The sequence below is a fragment of the Haematobia irritans genome, chromosome 4, assembly GCF_050003625.1.
Source record: "Haematobia irritans isolate KBUSLIRL chromosome 4, ASM5000362v1, whole genome shotgun sequence".
NCBI lineage: Eukaryota > Metazoa > Arthropoda > Insecta > Diptera > Muscidae > Haematobia > Haematobia irritans.
The window spans coordinates 59,502,314-59,525,811 of record NC_134400.1 but is presented as its reverse complement, the minus strand read 5'-3'; the positions used below and the strand labels follow the sequence as shown (position 1 = coordinate 59,525,811).

Below are 23,498 nucleotides of genomic sequence, written 5' to 3'. Positions count from 1 at the left end.
GTGGCATCAAAAGCAACCGAGAAATTAAAAAAGTGAAACGGTGAAGTAATCCCTCGATTAACGTCGTGATTGGTTCCGGAATTTGACGACGTTAATCGAAACGACGTAATCCGAATTACTTCTAATTTCATTTAATTATGTATGTATGTGCGTCTACATAATAAAAAACTTCAACAATAAAGGTAATTCAGTTTTTTATTCATAAAAATATAAAGCAAACACATATAAAACAAACATATACACAAAAAAATAACAATAAATTATTGAAAAATATCAGGGATTAAAAATTAAATTCATAAACAAATGAAAAACCGTTACGTTGTATGCATATAAAAAAACATCGCCACTTCGACAATTGCGTTATATATGCAATATCAATCAGAATTTGAGGAATTTTCAGTAAGAATTTCAGAAATAAATGTTTCGATGTTATCATCGTTGGTACTTATTTCACTTATGGAAGGCGATTCTGATAAAGTTGGCAAAAATATCGACGACGTAAATCGAAGTTGGATGGAACGAAAAATTTGACAACGTAAATCGAGACAACGTAAACCGAGGCGACGTAAATCGAGGGATTGCTGTACTTGAAATTTTCAAAAGGAGCTTGAAAAAATCTCACTATTAACTTTTAAGGTGTCACTTCAGTAGGTAAAAGTTAAAGAAACTCGAAAACTTTTTTTTATTTTGGACAGTCAAATTGTTTTCAAAAACATGTGAGCCCCTAAAAGTGGAGGCAGCCGCGAAATTAAAGTACGTTAAAAGTTCTAGAATTTGTTGCAGGATTATACGGAATGGAGTATTTGTGCCGAAAAGATGCGCCAATTATTCACGGAAGTGTGATTAATTATTGAACCCCTTTTCGATGCATTCCGTGAATTTGGAAATAATAGGTTTGCTTTTTAATAAAGGAATATTTATATATTTTTTAGATAAATAAATATTTGGTTGAAATTTTCGCATAAACTACAAACATGTCTTTTTATTTGTTTTTGCCATTTTCAACACCAGTAAATTAAACACAAAACGCCATAAACAATATGTTGTTTTAGCAACTGAAAATGTGAAAAATTGGATAATTTAGTAATCAAACATTCCATGTGTGGTAAATAAAAATTTGTTGCTCATTGTCAAATGATTGCAAAATAATACTAATTAGTTGCGTGTCGGCAATTTGATATTGTATAAGTTATTAAGATGATGAGTACCCTATAGCAATGCTACCAAATCTCAGTCAAACTAGTTAAGAATTTTTTATGCTATTAATGATAAATTATTTCTCCACATTTGAAGGCCACAGTGGTGTCAATCAATTGGGAGGTGTTTTTGTAGGTGGCCGCCCTTTACCCGATTCTACCAGGCAAAAGATTGTGGAATTGGCCCACTCTGGTGCCCGCCCTTGCGATATATCACGTATATTGCAAGTGTCTAATGGTTGTGTTAGTAAAATTCTTGGAAGGTAAGTTTGCATGAAATTTAACATTCTAAAAAATTAGGAAGTCAGACAAATCACCCATGAAAAATGGATTGTGTTGTTGCTCGAAAAGTTTTTTTTTAACATTTTGAATCCAAAAGGCAATTAGTTTTTTCATAAACGAGTATTGTTAGGTTGATAAAAAAACGCCTATTCATAAAATGTAAGAAAAAAACTTCGTTTCTCAATTATGTACAACGATTTTTTGGCACATTGTAGATGCACGAGAATATGAAGTGATATAATCAGATCGCAAAAAAAACAAGTAAGTATAGTAGAAAGTCGGGCGGGGCCGACTATATCATACCCTAAACCACCATTACAGAATTAGTAATCATAAGCATTTGTGGGGTAACATATAGGTCTGGGAGATAAACCACAGTTGCATATTTAAGAAAATTAAGGGGTACATATCTATGGGTCCTTTGTGTCAATCTGACTATAGCTCATAGTCAATGTTGCCAGGGAAAATGTTCGGTTTACCCTACAAGGACAAACAAAGTTCCCTACTTTCCCATACATTCCCAAACAATTTTCCCTACTATATTTTTCGTTAAATTTAAAAAATTTTACAAAACAAAAATGGTTCTAAGTACTTTATTATCTTAAAACATGAATATTCAACGTATATAACTTAGAATATAAATTTGTATTACCACCACGGTTGCCACAGTTGGTAGAATTCTACCCAAATTAGTAACTTTTTTTTTTAAATCTCTATAAAAATAAAATTTTGGAAAAAGTTTCTATAAACAAATTTTTGTGAGAAATTTTTCTATAGAAATAAAATTTTGACAATAAATTCTATAGAAATAAAATTTTGAGAAAAGATTCCACAGAAATAAAATTTTGAGAAAATTTTTTATAGAAATAATATTTTGAAAAAAATTTCTATAGAAATACAATTTTGACAAAATGTTTTATAGAAATAAAATGTTGACAAAATTTTCTACAGGAATAAAGTTTACCACACATTGTTAAAGATCAAGCCTTGCCGGCTTCTAATTTCCTCCTCTAGAGCTACCAAAATGTAAAAATTATTACAAATTGTGTTGAGTGAAAATGTCCTACATTGTGGCCCTACGTCCCTACAGGACGCTAAATATTAGAAAAACCCTACATATAGGGAATTTCCACTACTTCTAGCAACGCTGGCTGTGTTGATATTGCGCCTACGGAGTTAGTATGCCTCTAATATTGAGCCCATTATTAAAAAAGAGAAAATCGTTAAATTAGTGTGGGTAATAAATACAAATTTGTAAAAATCGAGCAATATTCTTATGTAAGAGCTACAAGTGCGTATAAGTACAATCGGCTAGTACATCAAAATTTGAAATTTGAGTAACATTGGTTAATAAATAAGAGTACTATGGCCAAATTTGGGAAAATCGAGCGATGCATATATATGGAAGCGATATCTAAATCTGAACCAATTTGCATAATATTTTGCGGGTTTGATTAATACCACAAAAGGTTACCTTGTGCAAGATTTGAGTAAGATCAGTTACGAAATGAGGCCTGTATGGTCAAACATAAGGTTATAAGGGCGAATTTTTCAAAATCGGGCGATACATAGCTATATCTAAATTTTAACCGATTTCTATGAAATTTTGCACATATAGTTAGTACTACAGAGGACTGGATCTAGCCAACTTTTAGTAAGATCGGTTAATAAATAAGGGTTTTATGGCCAAATTTAGAAAAATCGGGCTATACATATATGGGAGCTATATCTAAATCTGAACCGATTTCGATGATTTTTGCACATATAGTTAGTGCTACAGAAGACTACATTTAGCCAAATTTGGGTAAGATCGGTTGATAAATAAGGGTTTTCTGGCCAAATTTAGAAAAATCGGGCGGTACATATATATGGGAGCTATAGCTAAATCTGAACCGATTTCGATGATTTTTTGCACATATAGTTAGTGCTATAGAAGATTATATTTAGCCAACTTTGAGTAAGATCGGTTGATAAATAAAGGTTTTGTGGCCAAATTTTGGAAAATCGGGCGATACATATATATGAGAGCTATTTCTAAATCTGAACCGATTTGGATGAAATTTTGCAGACTTGAAGGGCGATGGAAAAGATTACCTTTTGCCAAATTTGGTGACGATCCGTTTGAAAAAACGCGCAACGTGACCCCATTTGTCGAAATCGGGCGATACATATATGGGAGCTATATCTAAATTTGATCCGATTTCTTCCAAATTCAATAGCGTTCGTCCAAAAAACTCCCTGTACCAAATTTCATCAAAATCGGTTAATAATTGCGACCGGAATCCTGTGAACAACAAATAGGAGGTGATTCTGAGTCGATCGGTATATATTTTATGGGGTGTAAAATCAATATTTCTGGTAGGCACATTTTTTGGCCGATCACACTTATTATACCCTGACCACTATGTGGTTTAGGGTATAAAAACAAGTACATAGATACAGCCATAAGTTCAGCCGGGCCGAGTCTTCAATACCCACCACCATGAATCGAATATAATAGTTTCCTCTGGAAGTTCTCCGAGGTTTACTTGAAAATATATACACAGAAAAAAATATCACCAAAATATTTCCAATTAAAAAGTTAATTGAAGTTGAAATTTTTTTCAATTAATAAATTAATTGGTACAATTAACTTTTTAATCAAGATAGAAACATTAAGTTAATTAAGTCAATGATTGAACATTTTAAAATTTTTAATTAAAAAGTTAATTGATACAATTAACTTTTAATCAAATTCGGAAGACTAAGTCAGTTTATGATGATGATGAACATTTTTTTTTAAATTTGTAGTTAAAATTTTTTTTTCAAATAATCAATTGTTAATCCAAATAAAAATTCTAAGCCAATTCAGAATGTAATTGAAAATAGTTACCTTTTTTAATTAATAAATTAATTGAGTTTTGCAATCAACATCAATTAAATTTTTAATTGAATCAATTAAAAAATTAATTGAAATTTGGCAATGAAATCAATTAATTTTTTAATCAAGAATTTTTTCTATGCCCAATTAAAACTGTGATTGATACTATCATTTTCGTGATTGAAGACATTTCAATTAAAAAATTAATTGGATCAATTAATTTCGTGATTGAATCAGAAAAAAATTTTTTTGTGTGTATAATTGAGGTGGATTTTAAGACATGTATTACATCAACAGTATCAGTTCAAAGGATACGCTTCCCTAAGTTATATGTAAAGTTTCTACATATGGAGACTACATCAGATTTTTGATTTATAATATATAATTTTTGTTTGAATTTTAGAGGAATCTTAAACAGTTCGTGTACGCGGGAGTATGGGACATATAACAAAACATAGTCCTACAATGAAAGGAAAATTTACGTCACGAGAACGAATTCTTACGTCCCGGTGACGAATTTTTCGTCAAAAATTAGCCAACCTAACATTTCATCCCGGTTATGAATTTTTCATCATGGCGATGAACTGTAATTCATTACTGTGATGAACATATCATCGCTGATGCAATTCTTCAAAATTACGATTATCTTTCGTCGATGCTACAAACGCGATCGTCACAACGATGAATGCTGTTCCTTAATTTGACGTAATCCATTCATCAATTTCATGTAATCGATTCATCAATATGATGTAAAACGTTCATAAGGTTTATGTAATATATTCATCAATATAAGTCAAATTTGTGGTCATGGCGGATATGTTTGCTACATAGACAAATTTTTACTACTGAATGGATGGATATTATTATATTCGTTTACATTGCGAACATTTCCGTCCTTATCAAAAATTTTACTTACATTGGTGAATAGATTACATCAATTTGATAAATGAATGATCAGAAATATTTTACTGTTAATAAATAACCATATTGGTTTTTGTTTTAATTAAATTTAAATTTTATTTATTTGAAATAAAGTACAATTAACGAAATAAATACGTATATAAAAGCTATCATACACATGCAAACACCTACTTTTCTTCGAAAGCTGTTGATTTTAATAAATTTACCTTACACTGAAAGGAAAATGTACGTCACGAGAGCGAATTCGTACGTCCCGGTGACGAATTTTTCGTCAAAAATGAGCTAAAGTAACATTTCATCCCGGTGATGAATTTTTCGTCATCGCGATGAATTTTAATTCATCGTTGTGATGAACATATTGACATCCCATAGATCACTATATTACGTCCAGGTGATGAAAGTATTTCATCTATGCAATTATGCTTTTCGTATCTGCGATTATTCTCTTTCATCCATGCGATGATGAAATTTTTCAAAAGGACGATTCTCTTTCGTCGTCGCTACAAACGCGATCGTCACAGCGATGAATGTTTTTCCTAAATTTGACATAATCCATCCATCAATATGATGTAATCGATCCATCAATTTGATGTAATCGATTCATCAATGTGATGTAAACCGTTCATAAATTTTATGTAATATATTCATCAAGGTTTTGTGGTAAGGGCGGATGTTCGTAACGAGACAAATTTATATTAATGAATGGACGGATATTATTATATTCGTCCACTCGATAGTATCAATTCGTTTACATTTCGAACATTCCAGTCCTTATCACAAATTTGACTTGTATTGTTGAATAGATTACATCAATTTGATAAATGAATGATCAGAAATATTTTCTACGACACTTTTAATAAACAACCATAGTGTTTTTTGTTTTAATTAAATTTTAATTTTACTTATTTGAAACAAAGTACAACTATCGAAATAAATACGTATATAAAATTTCTCATACACATACAAATATTTACTTGTCTTCGAAAGCTGTTGATTTTGATAAATTGATCATATATACACAAACATTATGTTACCTCAAAAGTGTTTAGATCACCAATAGCAAGGATGAAAAGTTTTATAGGTTCAGCCTGTGGAGTAAAAAATGTATAAAGAAGAATTATAAAATTTATATTTTGAATTATTGTAAAATATATTCGATCCTATTAGAATTTTGAGCAAGCGCTTTTTTCTTTATTAGATGAATGGTTTGGTCGAGCATGCCTCTCAAAAGGAGAAGCATCCTTTATAATGTCCCACAACATCGTCGACTGTCTATGTGTTGAAACAAATTATAACATTTTAAATGCTTAAAATATTCCTCATTTTGGTTAAACAATTTATTGCACATATATAACTCTTCATTTCTTTATGTTTTCACTCACTTTTTTGTTTTTCTTTTCACTTTCACAACTTTAATCAATAAGCTCTTTATTTTAGTCATGCGCGACCACCTTAAAACTTTGAACTAAACTCATCAACCGAGAAGAACCATTTGAGATATTCTTAGCACACATAAAAAACTATATATCTACCACACAACTACGTATGTTATGGATGTGTTATTGCATTAGTATTTAAATACATATCAACGGAGTAGATTAAATTTTTCATCTACTTGATTACTTTTTTCGTCAATTTGACAACTTTAATTGTTCTCATACATCTTGGAAGCCAATTTAAAAACAACCATTTGAACAAGTGCTTGCCCATATTCTCGCTTGAGCTAAGTTATATATGGAGAGAGCATGAAATACCCAACAAATAACTTTGCTCTCATTAAAAAAAGCTGTGTACAGTTATTTGAAAAAAAAAAAGAAACGTAGCAAGCGCATTTGACTGTGTGTGTTTTTTAGGTAGCGATATAAAAACACATCTACAGAACGTACGAATTTTATCATCGCATTCGATTCTCAGTTTCGTCAAATTATCGATTAATTTGACTTTTAGGTGCTTCACTTTAGTACTAATAGAAAATGTAAGTTACAATCATCCATATACCGTATATCGTTTTATTTAGTATTGAGATTTTTTCGACACATATGTCAAAGAAAAGTGTGTTTCATGAATTTGAAGATTCTTTCATCGCATTGACGAATACCAGCATCATTGATACATCATGGAAATAAAATACTTAAAACTTTTGTCCAACTTATATTAAAATGTGGAATTCATATAATGGGACTTCATATACATGAAATAAATTTAGATCAAATGTTTATTTTGGTTAACTTTCCCTGAATCGGGAAGAAAATAATTTCGTCCCGTAGACGACACTAGATCGTCAATGTGACGAACTATGAAAAGAACAAAAATTGACTTTATTGATTGATTTCGTCACGTGGACTACCGAAATATTCCCATGGACGAAACTTTTCATCGCATAGACGAAAACGCATTGATGAAACTGAATCGTCAATGTGACGAAAGCTTTTTCTTTCGGTGTATAGATACACAAAACATTCCGTTTCCTTAGTTGTGTTTAGATAACCAATAGTAAGGATGAAAGGTTTTACTGGTTCAGCCTGTGGAGTAAAAAAACTTATAAAGAAGAATTTAAAAATTGTTATTTTGAATTGTTACAAAATATATTCGATCCTAGTAGAATTTTGAACAAAATCAACTCACCATTTGTGTGCCCAAAAGTTCCTTTTTAATTTTTTGTTCATTCAATACGTCTTCCTCCTTTAATTTCAGTTTAAGATGATATTCGGTTTTCACAGAACGAAAAATGTTGCGGCAATTATCTGTAAATTTAGAAATACTTCCATAAATGTATGACATATATAAATGTTTTGTAAAACAATAAATTGTCCGAAATAAATTTAAAATTACGCTTGTTATATTCGCTAGAACACTCCATTGTGTTCTTCAAAATAGTAACGAATTCATTTTCTATTTTTTCCTCAAGCACAGGCGCTTTTTCTTTATTAGATGAATGTTTTGTTCGAACATGTCTGTCAAAAGAAGAAGCATCCTTGTATAATGTCCCACAACATCGTCGACTGTATGTGTGTTTAAGCACACGATAACATTTTAAATGTTTAAAATATTCTTCATTTTGGTTAAAAAGTTTATTGCATATGTAACACTTCATATCTTTTAGTTTTTACTTACTTTTTTGTTTTTCTTTTCACTTTCACAACTTTAATAAATTATCTCTTTATTTTCGGCATGCGCGACCAACTTTACACTTTGAACTAAAATCATCAAATGAGAAGAACCATTTGAGATATTCTTACAGCGCAGAAAAAAACAACAACACACAACATTTGAATACACATCAACGGAGTAGAGGACATTTTTCATCTACTTGATTACTTTTTTCGTCAATTTAATTGTGCCAATTTAAAAACAAGTATAAACGGCCGTAAGTTCGGCCAGGCCGAATCTTATGTACCCTCCACCATGGATTGCGTAGAAACTTCTACGAAAGACTGTTATACACAATCGAATTACTTGGGTTGTGGTATCTTAAATCGTTTTCTAAATTGTGAGTTAGTCCACACGTGGTATATATTAGACAAAAAGGTATGTAAGTCTACAAATAATTACGAATCGATATGGACTTTTGCACGGTACGTAGGGAGCCAGAATTGAAATGTGGGGGTCGCTTTTATGGGGGCTATATACAATTATGAACTTGATATGGACCAATTTTTGTGTGATTGGGGATCGATTTATCTGAGGGCTATAGGCAGGGTTGTTAACGGCCATATACTAGCACAATGTATCAAATTTCAACTGACTCGGATGAAATTTGCTCCTCCAAGAGGCTCCAAAACCAAATTTCGGTATCGGTTTATATGGGGGCTATATATGATTATGGACTGATGTGGACCACTTTTGGCATGGTTGTTAAATATCATATACTACCACCACGTACCAAATTTCAACCAGATCGGATGAATTTTGCTTCTCCACAAGACACCGGAGGTCAAATCTGGGGATCGGTTTATATGGGGCTGTATATAATTATGGACTGATATGAACCAATTCATGCGTGGTTGTTGGATACCATATACTAACATCACGTACCAAATTTCAACCGAATCCGATGAATTTTGGTCTTCCAAGGGGCTCCGAAGGTCAAATCTGGTGAACCAATTTTTGCATGGTCATTAGAGACCATATACTAACACCATGTACCAAATTTCAGCCGGATAGGATGAAATTTGCTTCTCTTAGAGGCTTCGCAAGCCAAATCTGGGGATCGGTTTATATGGGGGCTATAATAATTATGGACCGATATGGACCAATGTTTGCATGGTTGTTAAAGACCATATACTAACACAATGTACCAAATTTCAGCTGGATCGGATGAAATTTGCTTTTCTTAGAGGCTCCGAAAGCCAAATCGGGGGATCGGTTTATATGGGGGCTATATATTATTATAGACCGTTGTGGACCAATTTTTGCGTGGTTGTTAGAGACCATATGCTAACACCATGTACCAAATTTCAGCCGGATCGGATGAAATTTGCTTCTCTTAGAGGGTCTCCTAGCCAAATTTGGGGGTCCGTTTATATGGGGGCTATACGTAAAAGTGGACCGATATGGCCCATTTGCAATACCATCCGACCTACATCAATAACAACTAATTGTGCCAAGTTTCAAGTCGATAGCTTGTTTCGTTCGGAAGTTAGCGTGATTTCAACAGACGGACGGACGGATATGCTTAGATCGACTCAGAATTTCACCACGACCCAGATATATATATACTTTATGGGGTCTTAGAGCAATATTTCGATGTGTTACAAACGGAATGACAAAGTTAATATACCCCCCCCCCCCCCCCCCCCCATCCTATGGTGGTGGGTATAACAACCACGTGAACAAATGTTTGCTCAAATTCTCGTTTAAAGTGGAGAGATCATGAAATACCCAACACAAAATAACTTTGCTCTCATTAGCCCTGCCAACATTTGGGTGATAGTTTTATCGTCTTTCGCTAAGATGTCACTATTTCGGATCGCCAGGAAGTTTTCTGGTGGTAAAATCTCAAGCACAGCAACAATAAAAACAACTATCGCGTGGGGTGTTTCCGTTTCGAAACAAATTCGACTCTAACAGCGATCAAAAATCTAAATATAGACTCCACACATCGACATAGCTAATTTTTCAATAGCACCTCTCTGAGAGTACATGTGTGCAAAAAGCCACAATCAACCAACGAGCGTGGGTGGCACAGAGGGAGAGTCTCTGACTTGAAAACGAAAGGTTCCGAGTTCAATGCTCGGTGCATCCGATCATCATTTTCATTTTTTTATAAAAATAACTATCGCTTTTCTAACTACTTTTAGTCACTGGTTCGATTCCCCGAGAACACTATCGCGTAGTGGGACATTTGTTCCCGAACGGGGACCCTAATTCGATAAGAAGATGATTTCGCCTGCGAAAGTTTTATCTTCCGCGGCGAAACTACTTCGATACACTTTCGATAGAAAATGTTTGCAGGGAGTGTACCTTTATTTGAAAAAAAAACGTAGCAAGCGCATTTGTATGTGTGTTTTTGTTTTAGGTAGGTAGAGAATACATATCTACTGAGCGAATGAATTATATCATCGAATTGAACACTGTTTCGTCACATTGACGATTGATTCGACTTTATTACTAATGAACAAATTACAATCATATATATTGTTTATATACTAGAGGTCTCCACAATTCCATTTGTAAATGCGGAGTACACGTGTACTTGCTACAAGTACATCTATTTGAAAGAGTCGCAAAACAATTGGTGCACATTTTGATGAACACCAAAAGCCACGAGTAATTTCTTGTTGTTACTCTGATGTCTTCACTACCAACAAACACATATTCCTCTTTCTCTCTTATTGAAGTGTACTCAGAGTGATCACGTCGAGTATGTTGCGAGAACAAAACTTCATAGAGTACTCCATGTACCACGTGCAGTTTCAGAAATACAAAAAAAAAAAAAACAATTACTCTCTCCATAATGTATGTTTTCGGTTTGTTATAAAGAACGACAAACGTTAAGGTAAGTGTGTGACATACATAAATATATGAAATATGTGACATACGTACATATCTATGATTAATAATAATGGAAAGTTTTGCTTCGCACATAACTGAGAAATACTTGTGGTACCACGAGAAGTGAAGAGACTCCATGTTGTACTTTTTCTCAAGTACTTACATTTTTATTGTTCCTTTTTTCCGGAACAGGTATTGTTTCGGATAAGTACTTGGTGGTATTTGACAAGCAAGTGTTCTCTTCACTTCACTACTTGCGCTCTGAGAGAAAGACAGTGTATGTACTATATTCGACAGCGAATTGAAGATGTTTTCATCGCATTTACGAAAACCATCATCAGTGATACATCAAGAAATAAAACACTTTTGTCCACCTTATATTAAAATGTGGAATTCTTATAATGGGACTTCATATCGAAAAAATTAATTTAATTCAAACGTTAGTTTTGGGAAACTTTCCCTGAATAAAGGAGCAAATAGATCGTCAATGTGACGAACCATAAAAAGAAGAAATATAGACATTAATGATTGATTTCGTCGAAATACTCACAAGAACGAACCTTTTCATCGTATAGACGAAAACACGTTGATGAAACTGACTCGTCAATGTGACGAACGCTTTTTCTTTCGGTGTATACTTACCACATTTGGGTCAGCTATTTGTGGTTCCAAAATAATATGAAGTAGATGACAACTGAACATAGTACATACCTTAACCTATAAGTTGTACACATAATTACGACACACTTGAAACTATTCGTTAAAAGAAAATTAATATAACCAAGCGAATCTAGTTTTTATAGCCACCACCATGGAATGGTGCTCATAAAAAATTGTTCTGATTCAATCACGAAATTAATTGATCCAATTAATTTAATTGAAAAGTCTTCAATCACGAAAATTATAGTATCAATCACAGTTTTCATTGGGCATAAAAAATACTTGGTTAAAAAAATTATTGATTTCATCAGAAAATTTCAATTATTCTTTTAATTGATTCAAGCACATATTTTATTGATGTTGATTGCAAAACTCAATTTAATTTATTAATTGAAAAATTTTACAACTTCAATCAACTATTTAATTGGAAATATTTTTTTTCTGTTTGATATTGGTATTATAAGTTTGCCAACTATGTCCGCCTCTCTTACTTGTGGTAATCACGCTACAGCGCCCTGAACTGTTGTCTGCGGGCAGGTCCAGATCGAAGATGGTCTATACCGGTCCATTGGGGTCTTGATATATCTGAAATTGCAAATAAAGAGGTACTTTATGTTCACAATTATGTGTGTCAAATAAAGTGTGTATCGATCCATGTATATAGACGCCCCTATTTTTGTTCTAATTGCCTGAAATAGGTGTGCCGAAAATGGAATAGTTTTGGAATAGCCCCAATATACGCCGACCTGTATTTGACTTCTTGGGTGTAGAGGCAATGTCTGCTGCAATGTATATTGATCGATGTTTCGATATAACATTTTATACCCACCACCATAGAATGGTGACGGCGGTATAATCAGTTTGTCATTCCATTTGTAACACATCGAAATATCGATTTCGGTTTATATAAAGTATATATTCTTGATCAGGGAGAAATTCTAAGACGATATAAGCATGTCCGTCTGTCTGTCTGTTGTAATCACGCTACAGCCTTCAATAATGGCGCTATCGTCCTGAAATTTGGCACAGATTCGTCTTTTGTTTGCAGGCAGGTCAAGTTCGAAGATGGGTAATACCGGTCCAAGTTTTGATATAGTCCCCATATAAACCGACCTCCCGATTTGGGGTCTTGGGCTTATAAAAATTGTAATTTTTATCCAATTTGCCTGAAATGGGAAATCTAGAGGTATTTTAGGACCATCAAAAAGTGTACCGAAAATGGTGCCTATCGGTCCATGTTTTGGTATAGCCCCCATATGGACCGATTTCCCGATTTTGCTTCTTGGGCGTCTAGAAAGTGTATTTTCTATCCGATTTGCCTGAAATTGGAAATCTAGAGGTATTCTAGGACCATAAAGAGGTGTTCCGAAAATGGAGTGTACCGGTCCATGTTTTGATATAGCCCCCATATAGAGCGATCTCCCGATTTTACTTCTTGGGCTTCTAGAATCCGTAGTTTTTACCCAATTTTTCTTAAATTGAAAATCTAGAGGCATTCTAGGAAAATAAAGAGATGTGCCGAAAATGGTGATTATCGGTCCATGTTTTGATATAGCCCCCATATAGAGCGATCTCCCGATTTTACTTCTTGGGCTTCTAGAATCCGTAGTTTTTACCAAATTTGCCTGAAATTGGAAATCTAGAGTTATTGTAGGAAAATAAAGAGATGTGCCGAAAATGGGGATTATCGGTACAGTTTTTGATATAGCCCCCTTATAAACCGGCCCTCCGATTTAGGGTCTAGATTCTAGAACTACAATTAAATGTGCTGAATACTGTGTGTATCCTTCCATGTTTTGGTATAGCCCACATTACACCGAACTTCCGATTTAACTCCTAGGGTTTCTAGAAATTGTAGTTTTTATTCGATTTGCCACAAATTGAAAATACACTGGTATTTTAGACCCATAACAAAGTGTATATGATTTAGTTTTAACGGTCCATTTGGTAAGGCATCCATATAGACTGATTTCACTTATTGAGGGTATAGAAGGCACACTGATCATGAAAATTGCTTGAAACTGAATGCAAAATTTCCAGATTTTACTTCTCGTAATCGTTTAAATAATTGGGATGAAAATCTATAGATTTTAGATTTCAAATCAAGGCGTTATTTTATCATTTTCTTGCATACTTACAAGAGATGTTTATGATTCCTCTAAAACTCAAACAAAAAATGGTTCTTATAAATTCAGAATTTGATCTAGTCTTCATAGGTAAAATCTTTACATTTATCTGTGGGAAGCGTACTGGTTGAACTGATTTAGGAAAATATCTGTCATCAAACCTCACTGAAATTTTGAAAGGAAACTATTATATTTGATTCATGGTGGTGGGTATTTAAGATTCATGAGAAGGCTGTTATGATGGCAAATGTTCGATGGGAGAATTGCAAGGGTTGTAACGAAACCACTCAGAAAATTTAACGTCGTAACTACAAGTAAATTCCATAATATAGAGTAGTTAAAAATTTTAGTCACAATTAGTTAAATTTAACTATTGATGAATAAAATTAACTCAGTGGAAGTAAATTGAACTTACGGCCATTACCAGCACTGAAGCAAATATAATAATAGGGAATACGTATTTTCTCGAACGTACGAAGAAGTTTCTTAGCGTTACTGAACTTTTACTGTGCAATACTACGAAGTCTAGTTGGACATGAAATTTCCATTTTTAATATAAATAAACTAACGATGAATGTCAATTCTATCTACCGTTGAGTGAATCTACTTCTAGACAATAGTTCGTCTCCGAAACATGTGTTCGTGTGGTGTTTCTAAAAATAGACCCCCTTGACTGTATGTGTTAATGAATACATGCAGCCAAGCAAGAAAAGAATAAACAAAGTTATATTTGGTTGTTGATGCGTGTAAGAGCTCAGTGGCCCAGTGGATAGTGAGTTTAGGGAGAAAACTGATGGTACGCGGTTCGATCCTCCGTGCGGACAAAAGGTAAAATTTTTATAACATGATAAAAATAAAATCTAATAAATGATTCCAAAGGATTTGTACTACAGAAGAGTAAGTTAAAACAAATTACTAAACTATAGGAAAATGGCGAACTTACTATGGGTGCATGCTTCTTTAGCGACATACGAAGTTCAATATTAACACTGGTTAGATAAAAATAACTCGCTAATGGATTCACTCTTCTCTGAGTGCAAGCAAATATGGCCCCATTTAAACTTAAACCGCACACTAGATAGCTAGTGTTCTCGAGACGTCAGATATCACTCCTGATATCTGCTATAACGGGTCGCTGCCTGATAGGGGATTTTGCAAAAACTATTGGCGCGAAGTATAATGACTATTGTATGAGCTGTCATGATGCGGAGGAAATGGAATCAATTAAACACCTTTTGTGTGAGTGTCCTGCATTTTGTGTAAATGCAGGTACTATGTTCATTCTTGCGAAGAAATTTTATAGAAACCATTATTTCGCACATAGAAAGCGGTGTTTATTTAGGTAACAGGGAGCGATATTGAACTAAGTTGGTGCATGCTATTACAAAATTAACATTTTATTTTTCCTTGGGCAATTAATCTGCTACTCCTTTGATCCTTTGTATATTTTCGGAACAATAATATGGTCCGTGTTTGCGTTTTAAACCCACACAAACAGTTTTAATAAATAAATTATTTCTTAATTCACATTGCAAATGGCGCCATGCTATAAACGTCAGTTGTTCAACTCGAAAAAAACTAAGTACCACAAATGGAAAAAATTTCGCTAGCTTTTCGCATTTTTTGAGTTTCAACGCGAAAACCGAACAGAGTACAGGCCTTAAGGCGTAAGCAAATTAACTTAAGCAGTCTGGTAATGTTTTTGGAACAATCTGGTAGGTTCAACAGAAGAAAATAATCGAGAAGGTTCAGCGGTTAAAACTAGAATTGCCCATATGTAATAAGTACTTTTAGTTAATGTGGTATCACAATGGACTGAACAGTCTAAGTGAGCCTGCATCTTAATAGGGCTGTCACTTCCACCATGTTTCTTTGAATTCTTAGCACCTTTTTCTGTAATACGAGGGCGGTTCGGAAACTTCTTAGCCTATCAATGAAAGAGAATAGTTAGTTTTTCAAAAATATTTTCATTTTTCAATATAATCTCCTGAAACTTCAATACACTGCGCCCAACGCTTTTCTAGCAATTCCATCCCTTGATTGAAATAGTTTTCCTCAAGGTCTTCAAATTAGATTTGAGAACAAGTAAAAGTCATTGGGAGCTAAATGAGGAGAATAATGTGGGTGGTCAAGCAACTCGTACTTTAAATCGTTGATTTTAGCCATTGTTAAAACACTCTTGTGCGCTGGTGCGTTGTCTTGATGAAAAATTATTTTTTTGTGTTGTAAGCCAGGTCATTTTTCTCGAGTTTGTACATTAAATTGATTCAAAAGGTTGCAATAGTACTCTGAAGCTACGGTCAGACTAGTCAAATATTTGTTCAAAACTGTCAAATATTTCTTTGCCCTAGTCTGACCAACAAACTTTTGTTTGAAGCAAACAGCAAAACAGCTGATTTTCGGCAAAGAAAGATGTTTGACATCAAATAAATATTTACCATGTTTGATCATAGTATGACCACCATATGGCAAATATTTGCGCCACATTCCGTCAAATATTTATTTGATCTTACAAAAATTTTGCAAGAGCAAACACGGTCAAACAAAAATATAAGTTGTTTTATTTTAATGGAAAAGGTGCATGTTTTTGATAAAAGATTAATGGTTCCCTATATGTGGAAGGCAGCGATTTGTGGATTCAATCCCATATGGGTAAAATGTGGGTGATAGGAGTATTTATGTGAATATTTGACGGTTCATTGATATGAGAGATATGATTGAAATTTTGTACGTCCAGGAGCAGATTTTATTTAAGGTGTGTACGTGACACAAAATTTTTGTTACCTACGTAAATTGTGCTTATGGCAACAGCTTGAGTGTGTGTGATTAAAGGTCATGTGTGAGCGTGAGTCACGCAAATAATCTATTTGTGAGTGTGCGTGAGTAATAAAAAAATGCACTCACGCTTACCAATTGAATTCGCTTACAATTTTAGCCACACATATGATATTAAAAGCTTAATAACAATCTCGATTTCAATGCTTACGTTGTCAGCCAGATTCACCAGCTAAATTATTCTGACAAGAATAGGATTGACCGTAAAACTATTAACGTCTATTATTTTCTTTAGTGAGGCGATAATTTTAAGTCGAGACAATTTTCTTGAGCCACGAGTATGTATGAGACTTTACAGAGATTTCGTGAATAACGACATTTCTGATCGTAAGTATGCGTGAATAAAATTTTTACACTTGTGGGTGTGCGGACGTGAGCCTTTAAAAGATTTGCCTGAGTGAGGGTTCGTGAAAGTGACTCGTACCAAAAATATCGTGCGTGAGTAAAAATCTTTCGTCCTAGATGTTCGTGACCATGAGTAAAATATTGCACACCTCTACAATTTGTGCAGTTTAATATTTACCACTGTGTTGTAAAAAAATATTTTTATTTTTTTACACCCTGCGCCAAGCAGGGTATTATAAATTAGTTCATATAGAAGGAGAAGAGGTAGACACATAGAGTCTTTTACAATATTGCTCAGTGTCGGAATCTGAGCCGATCTAACCATGTTCGATTGTCTGTGAACACATTTTTGTAATTAAAGTCTAGGTCACAGGCTAAATCCAATCTATTTGAAATTTTGCACAAGTGTGTTTTGGAAGAAATCAGTTCAGATTTAGATATATCTCCCACATATATATTTCGCCCGATATTCTTATTCTTATATGCTTCAAATTTTGGGGAAGGAATACAATTAATAGAAGTGTGATAAATTTGACTGAAATCGATTCAGATTTATATATAGCACTCATATCTTTCGCCCGATTTAGATTCATATGACCACTGGAGGTCAAAATTTCACTCCAAGTGTCATTTTGATCAGATAGTGGAATTAGCATTCAAGGTATGCATGCCAAATTTGGTCAAAATCGGTTCAGATTGAAATATTGCTCCCATATATATGATTTTGCATTGGGGGAAATATTAGCCATACCCACATCTTACCTCCGAGATTCAACGAGATTGAGTGCTTTTTTTAGAGATATTTTACGTGGAGAGAATATTTAATATTATATTTAAGTGTCTCGACATCGGTTCAGATTTAGATAAAGCCCCAATATATATGTTCTTCAAATAAGACCAAAATACTACGATTTTCCTTGTAAAATCACCACAAGAATGACTCAAAATTTCCTATATTTATTTAATAGTTATTTCCTATATTTAATTTCCTATATTTATTTAATTTCATTGTAATTTTTCTTAATATACACTTGGATATCGATATTTTAATTAGTTCCGCCTTATTCCCCATTAACTAGCTTTATTTATGTCACATCAGTGCTCAAAAACATTTGGTCAAACAAAATTATCCATGTCGATGGTTGGATCAAACTTTTGTTGCAAGAAAATATTTGCCATAATATGAACACAGGTCAAACATGTTTTCCCTAACTTTTATTTGAACGTGTTTGATCAAATAAAAACTGTCAAATATTTGAACGCAGTGTGACCGCAAATAAAACTTTATGTCAAACTGGTTCTGTTTGGAACAAATTCGATCAAACACATTCCTGTCAAATATTTGACTAGTCTGGGAAGGGGAAAGGTAGCAGATATTTTCAAGCACATAAAATTGTCAAAGTTCGCAAAGAAATATCTGGTTTGGCAAGCCATCTGTACCTGTGGCTTGAAAAGCAGCATTTTCATAGCTTCCGAGACTGTCAACCAAGAAATTTACGTGAAAGAGTGTTTGAATAAACGTCTGCTGCCTTTCCTGAAGAAACACGGTTGTTCCGGACTGTTTTGGCCGGATTTGGCATCTTGCCATTACGGTAAAAAGGCCATGGAGTGGTACGCCGCCAACAACGTGCAGGTGGTTCCCAAGGACAAGAACCCTCCCAACACGCCAGAGCTCCTCCCAATTGAGAAATACTGGGCTATTGTCAAGCGGAACCTAAAGAAGACCAAAAAATTGCTAAGGACGAGCAGCAGTTCAAGGCAAACTGGCTTTCTGCGGCGAAGAAGGTGGACAAGGTGGCTGTACAAAATCTGATGGCAGTTGTCAAGCGTGAGGCCCAGCAATTCGGATTTGGAAAAGCGAAAGCCTAACTGAATATTTTTTTCCTGAATTTTATACTAATTGAACTTGAAAAAGAAATTTAACTTGATTTTTTAAATAAACGATTTCACCGATTTACACGCGTTTTCCCTTGACCAAATTTTGACCGTATCACCCTTTATTAACATCGTCTTTGCATCTAACCTGGAAATTACGTACAGCATTTAGAAGTGATGGGAAAAATAATATGTGTGAATATAAACAAATATAAATTTACAAATTTGGAGTAAGCATATATATGTTGTGATATAAGACTTCACCAAAAATTTAATATGCTTAAATTAAAGTATTATTTAATTTGAATATTAAAATGAGTATTCGGAGAGAATACTGTTACGAATGTGATATTTCTAGATTTAAGTTTATTTAAATTAGTTTCCGTTAATTTAAATTTCAAATTGTAACGATAAAATTACTTCATAACTTGTTAGAGTCATTTCTTTATTTTCTAGTACTTTCCTAAGCACCTTTTGTGTTCTTAGTTATCCATTCGTTCATTGTAAAAGTAACGCCTTTTGTTTTACTTATTGTTATAGTTGTAGTAATATGACTATAATCTTTTATGCCTGCACGACATCTCCCAGATAGTAGAATGCACTAGATTATTAGCCAAGACAATGAGCATAAGCCTAAAAGTATGTGTAATAATAAGCCTAAAAGTATGTGTAATAGTAATATGACCATAATCTTTTATGCCTGCACGACATCTACCAGATAGTAGAATGCATTATATTATTAGCCAAGACAATGAGCATAAGCCTAAAAGTATGTGTGCCGTATCACCTGTACAATATCGCCCGATAGAATGTTCTAGATAGCCAAGACAATGAATATAAGCCGATAAATATGTGCGTTCCAGATAGTAGTAGATTAATCTAAAAGGTTGTAGGCCAATTAGCGAGAACATTCGAAATCGTCATATCTCGGTATATAAACCCCTCGCGGAGAGAGCTGTCAAGTCAGTCGTAAGCTAAAGTTTATACAGAACACATCGTAGAGCAAATAAATGAAACCAATCAGTTAAACAAATAAATTGTAGATTGTCGTTATTTGAAAAGAACTGTGTTTTAATTATCGGGTAATTAAATATAAAAATGTAACAATACTCATTTGGAACCAAGAGAAAATACATTTAAAACAAGAGCATTAGTTTTGTTTATTATTTTCGCATTATATATTTTTTTCTTTTCGTCACAACAAATCGGAACGTAGGACGAGTATTTTGGGAAGTAGTGATACTAATGCAAGGGAAAGTCGCTAATAGTGTTTATTTTGCATACTAGCCTGGTAGTTTGCAATAAGGGAGATGCACCAACCGTCGTCACCAAAAACAGACAAGAGGTGTTGGGCGTCACATTGGCTTCTCCGGAACTGAATGATAAGGTATCTGAGTGGAAAGTTTTGAGGGAACATAGCTTCTCAGATCATCGCTACATCAGTTTCAGATTGGCTGTTCGTGCTTCAAAGACCATATTTCCGCCAAATGTTAGGAAAGCTGATTGGAATAGGTATAGGGAATCGTTCAATATGATGATACCGGAAATACAAGAGACAAATATGAGCACTTTGCAAGATATCGAACACGCAGTGGAGAGGATTACTAAGGCCTTCAACATCTCACTGAAAGCTGCATGCCCTAGAGGCAAGCCACACAGACAATACAGATTGGTTGTGACAACCGAATTTATTGCAAACCTCCTTTTGGCAGTTGTAGCAACTATCAGTTGGCAGTTGTGTCACAAGACTGATTCGGTCGATACAACCAATGCCTAATGTGGTATTGGTTGGGTCTGCCGACGACATTGGTTGTAGCTACCTTCATCATTCGGTTTGCGTTGGCCAACCTTAATAATACTCATGGCCAAATTAAAAACCAATTCCTTCCCAATTAAATATTATATTTTATTTTATTTAAAAATATGAAATGGAAATAAATCTTGTTTCATTGTATTTCATATCAAATTATGAAAATTACAATTTATAATTTTTAGCGATTAAGATGGTTGTAAATCAGCTCGTATATCCTTCGCCATGAATTTGCGCATCATCCTATGTGGCAAAAAACTTTTACTACAAACAAAATAGAAATTGATTAATAAATTAATTAATATATGTTCGTATCGAAAACAACTAAACACGCAGAAATATAGAACCGATATGAACTTTTGCGCGGTAATTAGAGAGCTAGAATTGAAATATGGGGTTTGTTTTATATGGGGGCTATATAACTATAGACCGATATGGACCAGGCTTTGTATGGTTGATAGCGGCTATATACTGGCACAATGTACCAAATTTCAACCGAGTCGAATGAATTATGGGGCTCCGGAGGTCAAATCTGTGGATCGGTTTCTATGGAGGCTATATATAATTATAGACCGATATGGACCAATTTTTCATGGTTGTTAAAGACCATATACTAACACCACGTACCAAAGTTCAATAGGATCGGATGAATTTTGCTCCTCCAAGAGACTCCCGAGGTCAAATCTGGGGATCGGTTTATATGGTGACTAAATATAATTACGGACCGATATCGACCTAACACCACGTACACGCAAAAAAATAATTCTTTCCTCCCAAACGAAATTTTACACAAACAAAGTTCGCTTCTCATTTGCTTTTCGCTGTAAGGAAGTGTATTTGGAAGAAAAGTATATACTTTTTGTGATAAACGTTTATTCTTTTCCAGGATGTAAAAGCAATTTCATAAAGCCAAACTCAAAAAAAAAACATTGTTTTCTTGCTAATTGCATTTTCCCTCACATCTTTCTCACATCCACGAGGTTTTTTAGTTCTTAACACCTTTTCCTGTAATACCAACAATGTAGAAGAAATTATACGATTTTATAAATTTTTAAAATTTTGCATGCCAAGGGTCGTGGTTTCGATCCCTGCTTCGACCAAAGTTTTTTTTTTGCTTTTTTTTTACATATATTCCTGATATGTTCGGAAGATTCCGAAAAAATGTTCCACATTACATTGTAGTATATTAAATTTTGAACTGTAAAATGTGTCTTGTTAAAAACCTAAAGTCAGAAAAGAACAGTGTTTGATATAAACGAAATGGACTGTACTGTTGTTTCAAAAATAACTTTTTTTATTGAAAAAATAAAAATTTTGTAATAAACGAATTTTTTGGTGATAAAAGTTTAAAATTTTCGAAGCAATTCAAAAAACTCTAACAAAAGAAAAACGTTTTCGGTACACGTTTTCCACACGTTTTTTTTCTTTGCGTGTACCATATTTCAACCGAATCGGATGAATGTTGCTTCTCTAAGAGGATCCGCAAGCCAAATCTGGGGGTCGGTTTATATGGGGGTAATATGCATTTGCAATACCATCCGACCTACACCAATAACAACTACTTGTGTCAAGTTTGAAGTCGATAGCTTGTTTCGTTCGGAAGTTAACGTGATTTCAATAGACGGACGGACATGGCTAGATCGACTCAGAATTTCAGCACGACTAAGAATATATACTTTATGGGGTCTCGATACCCTCCACCCCATCATATGGTGGAGGGTATAATACCCAACACATAAGAAATTTACTTGAAGACTCATCTCGTAACATATTGCATGAACATCTGCACCTGTTTAGCTGATATGTACGTAAAATGGTGAAAATCGTTACTATTGAGATTATAGCAGATTACAAATATTTACTTTTTGCCGACGTCGCCAGCTATCGAGAGAGTTTATATTTGCTTTAGCACGGAATTAAGTTGTCAACCTCTCTGGCCAGTATTTTACTAAACTAAAAGACAAAAGTTTTGATTAATTGATCAAATCACAGACTGGATGCTAGGTTTAAATACCTGTTGGAACTGTGAAGATTGGTAAATTAAAGTGGTGTCTCGGAGAACTCCTTGACATTTGTGGAAGTGCATTTCTCATCCTATCTATTACATTCCGAGTTCTCCAGGTAACAAATTATTTTTTGAAGATTAAAAATTTAAAAAAATACGTCTTCCTTAGACATGAAATTAATATTTTAATAGAAATGACTTTTGTACAATAATTCAAATGGCATTCGGTTGTGAAAGCCATCCGTAAGTTGTGATAACAAAGTGACAGTTACGACAATTAATTACGGCAGGTTGTGTCATCCGTATACGGGCAAAAATTTTTAAAGTAGAGACATTTAGCTCCTACAACTGTCTGTCTTCTATCACAAACGTAAATCCATTGAAATAATCGAAACATTGTAGTAGAGACCCACGTATGATTGCAAATATAGTACATAGATTGTGGCAATTGATATTTAATTATAAATGTAGAATTTTCATTACTTCAACCGATTTCCAACCAATCTCTTCTCTGTGTGCAAGGGGAAAAATCGACCACCATGGTGGTCTTACGGAGTTAAGTAACTGAGGAAATTATGCAGACAGCTCT

At 33.9% G+C, this 23,498-nt stretch overlaps 1 protein-coding gene across 1 annotated transcript in view; it reads left to right on the top strand.

The window, feature by feature from the left end:
• The first annotated feature begins 1,265 nt into the window (after positions 1–1,265).
• ey (eyeless) overlaps positions 1,266–23,498 on the top strand; it is a 111,206-nt gene continuing 88,973 nt past the window's right edge. The window contains exon 1 of the mRNA XM_075306680.1: positions 1,266–1,459. Coding sequence (XP_075162795.1) covers positions 1,266–1,459 — 194 coding nt within the window. The remainder of the gene's footprint in view (positions 1,460–23,498) is intronic.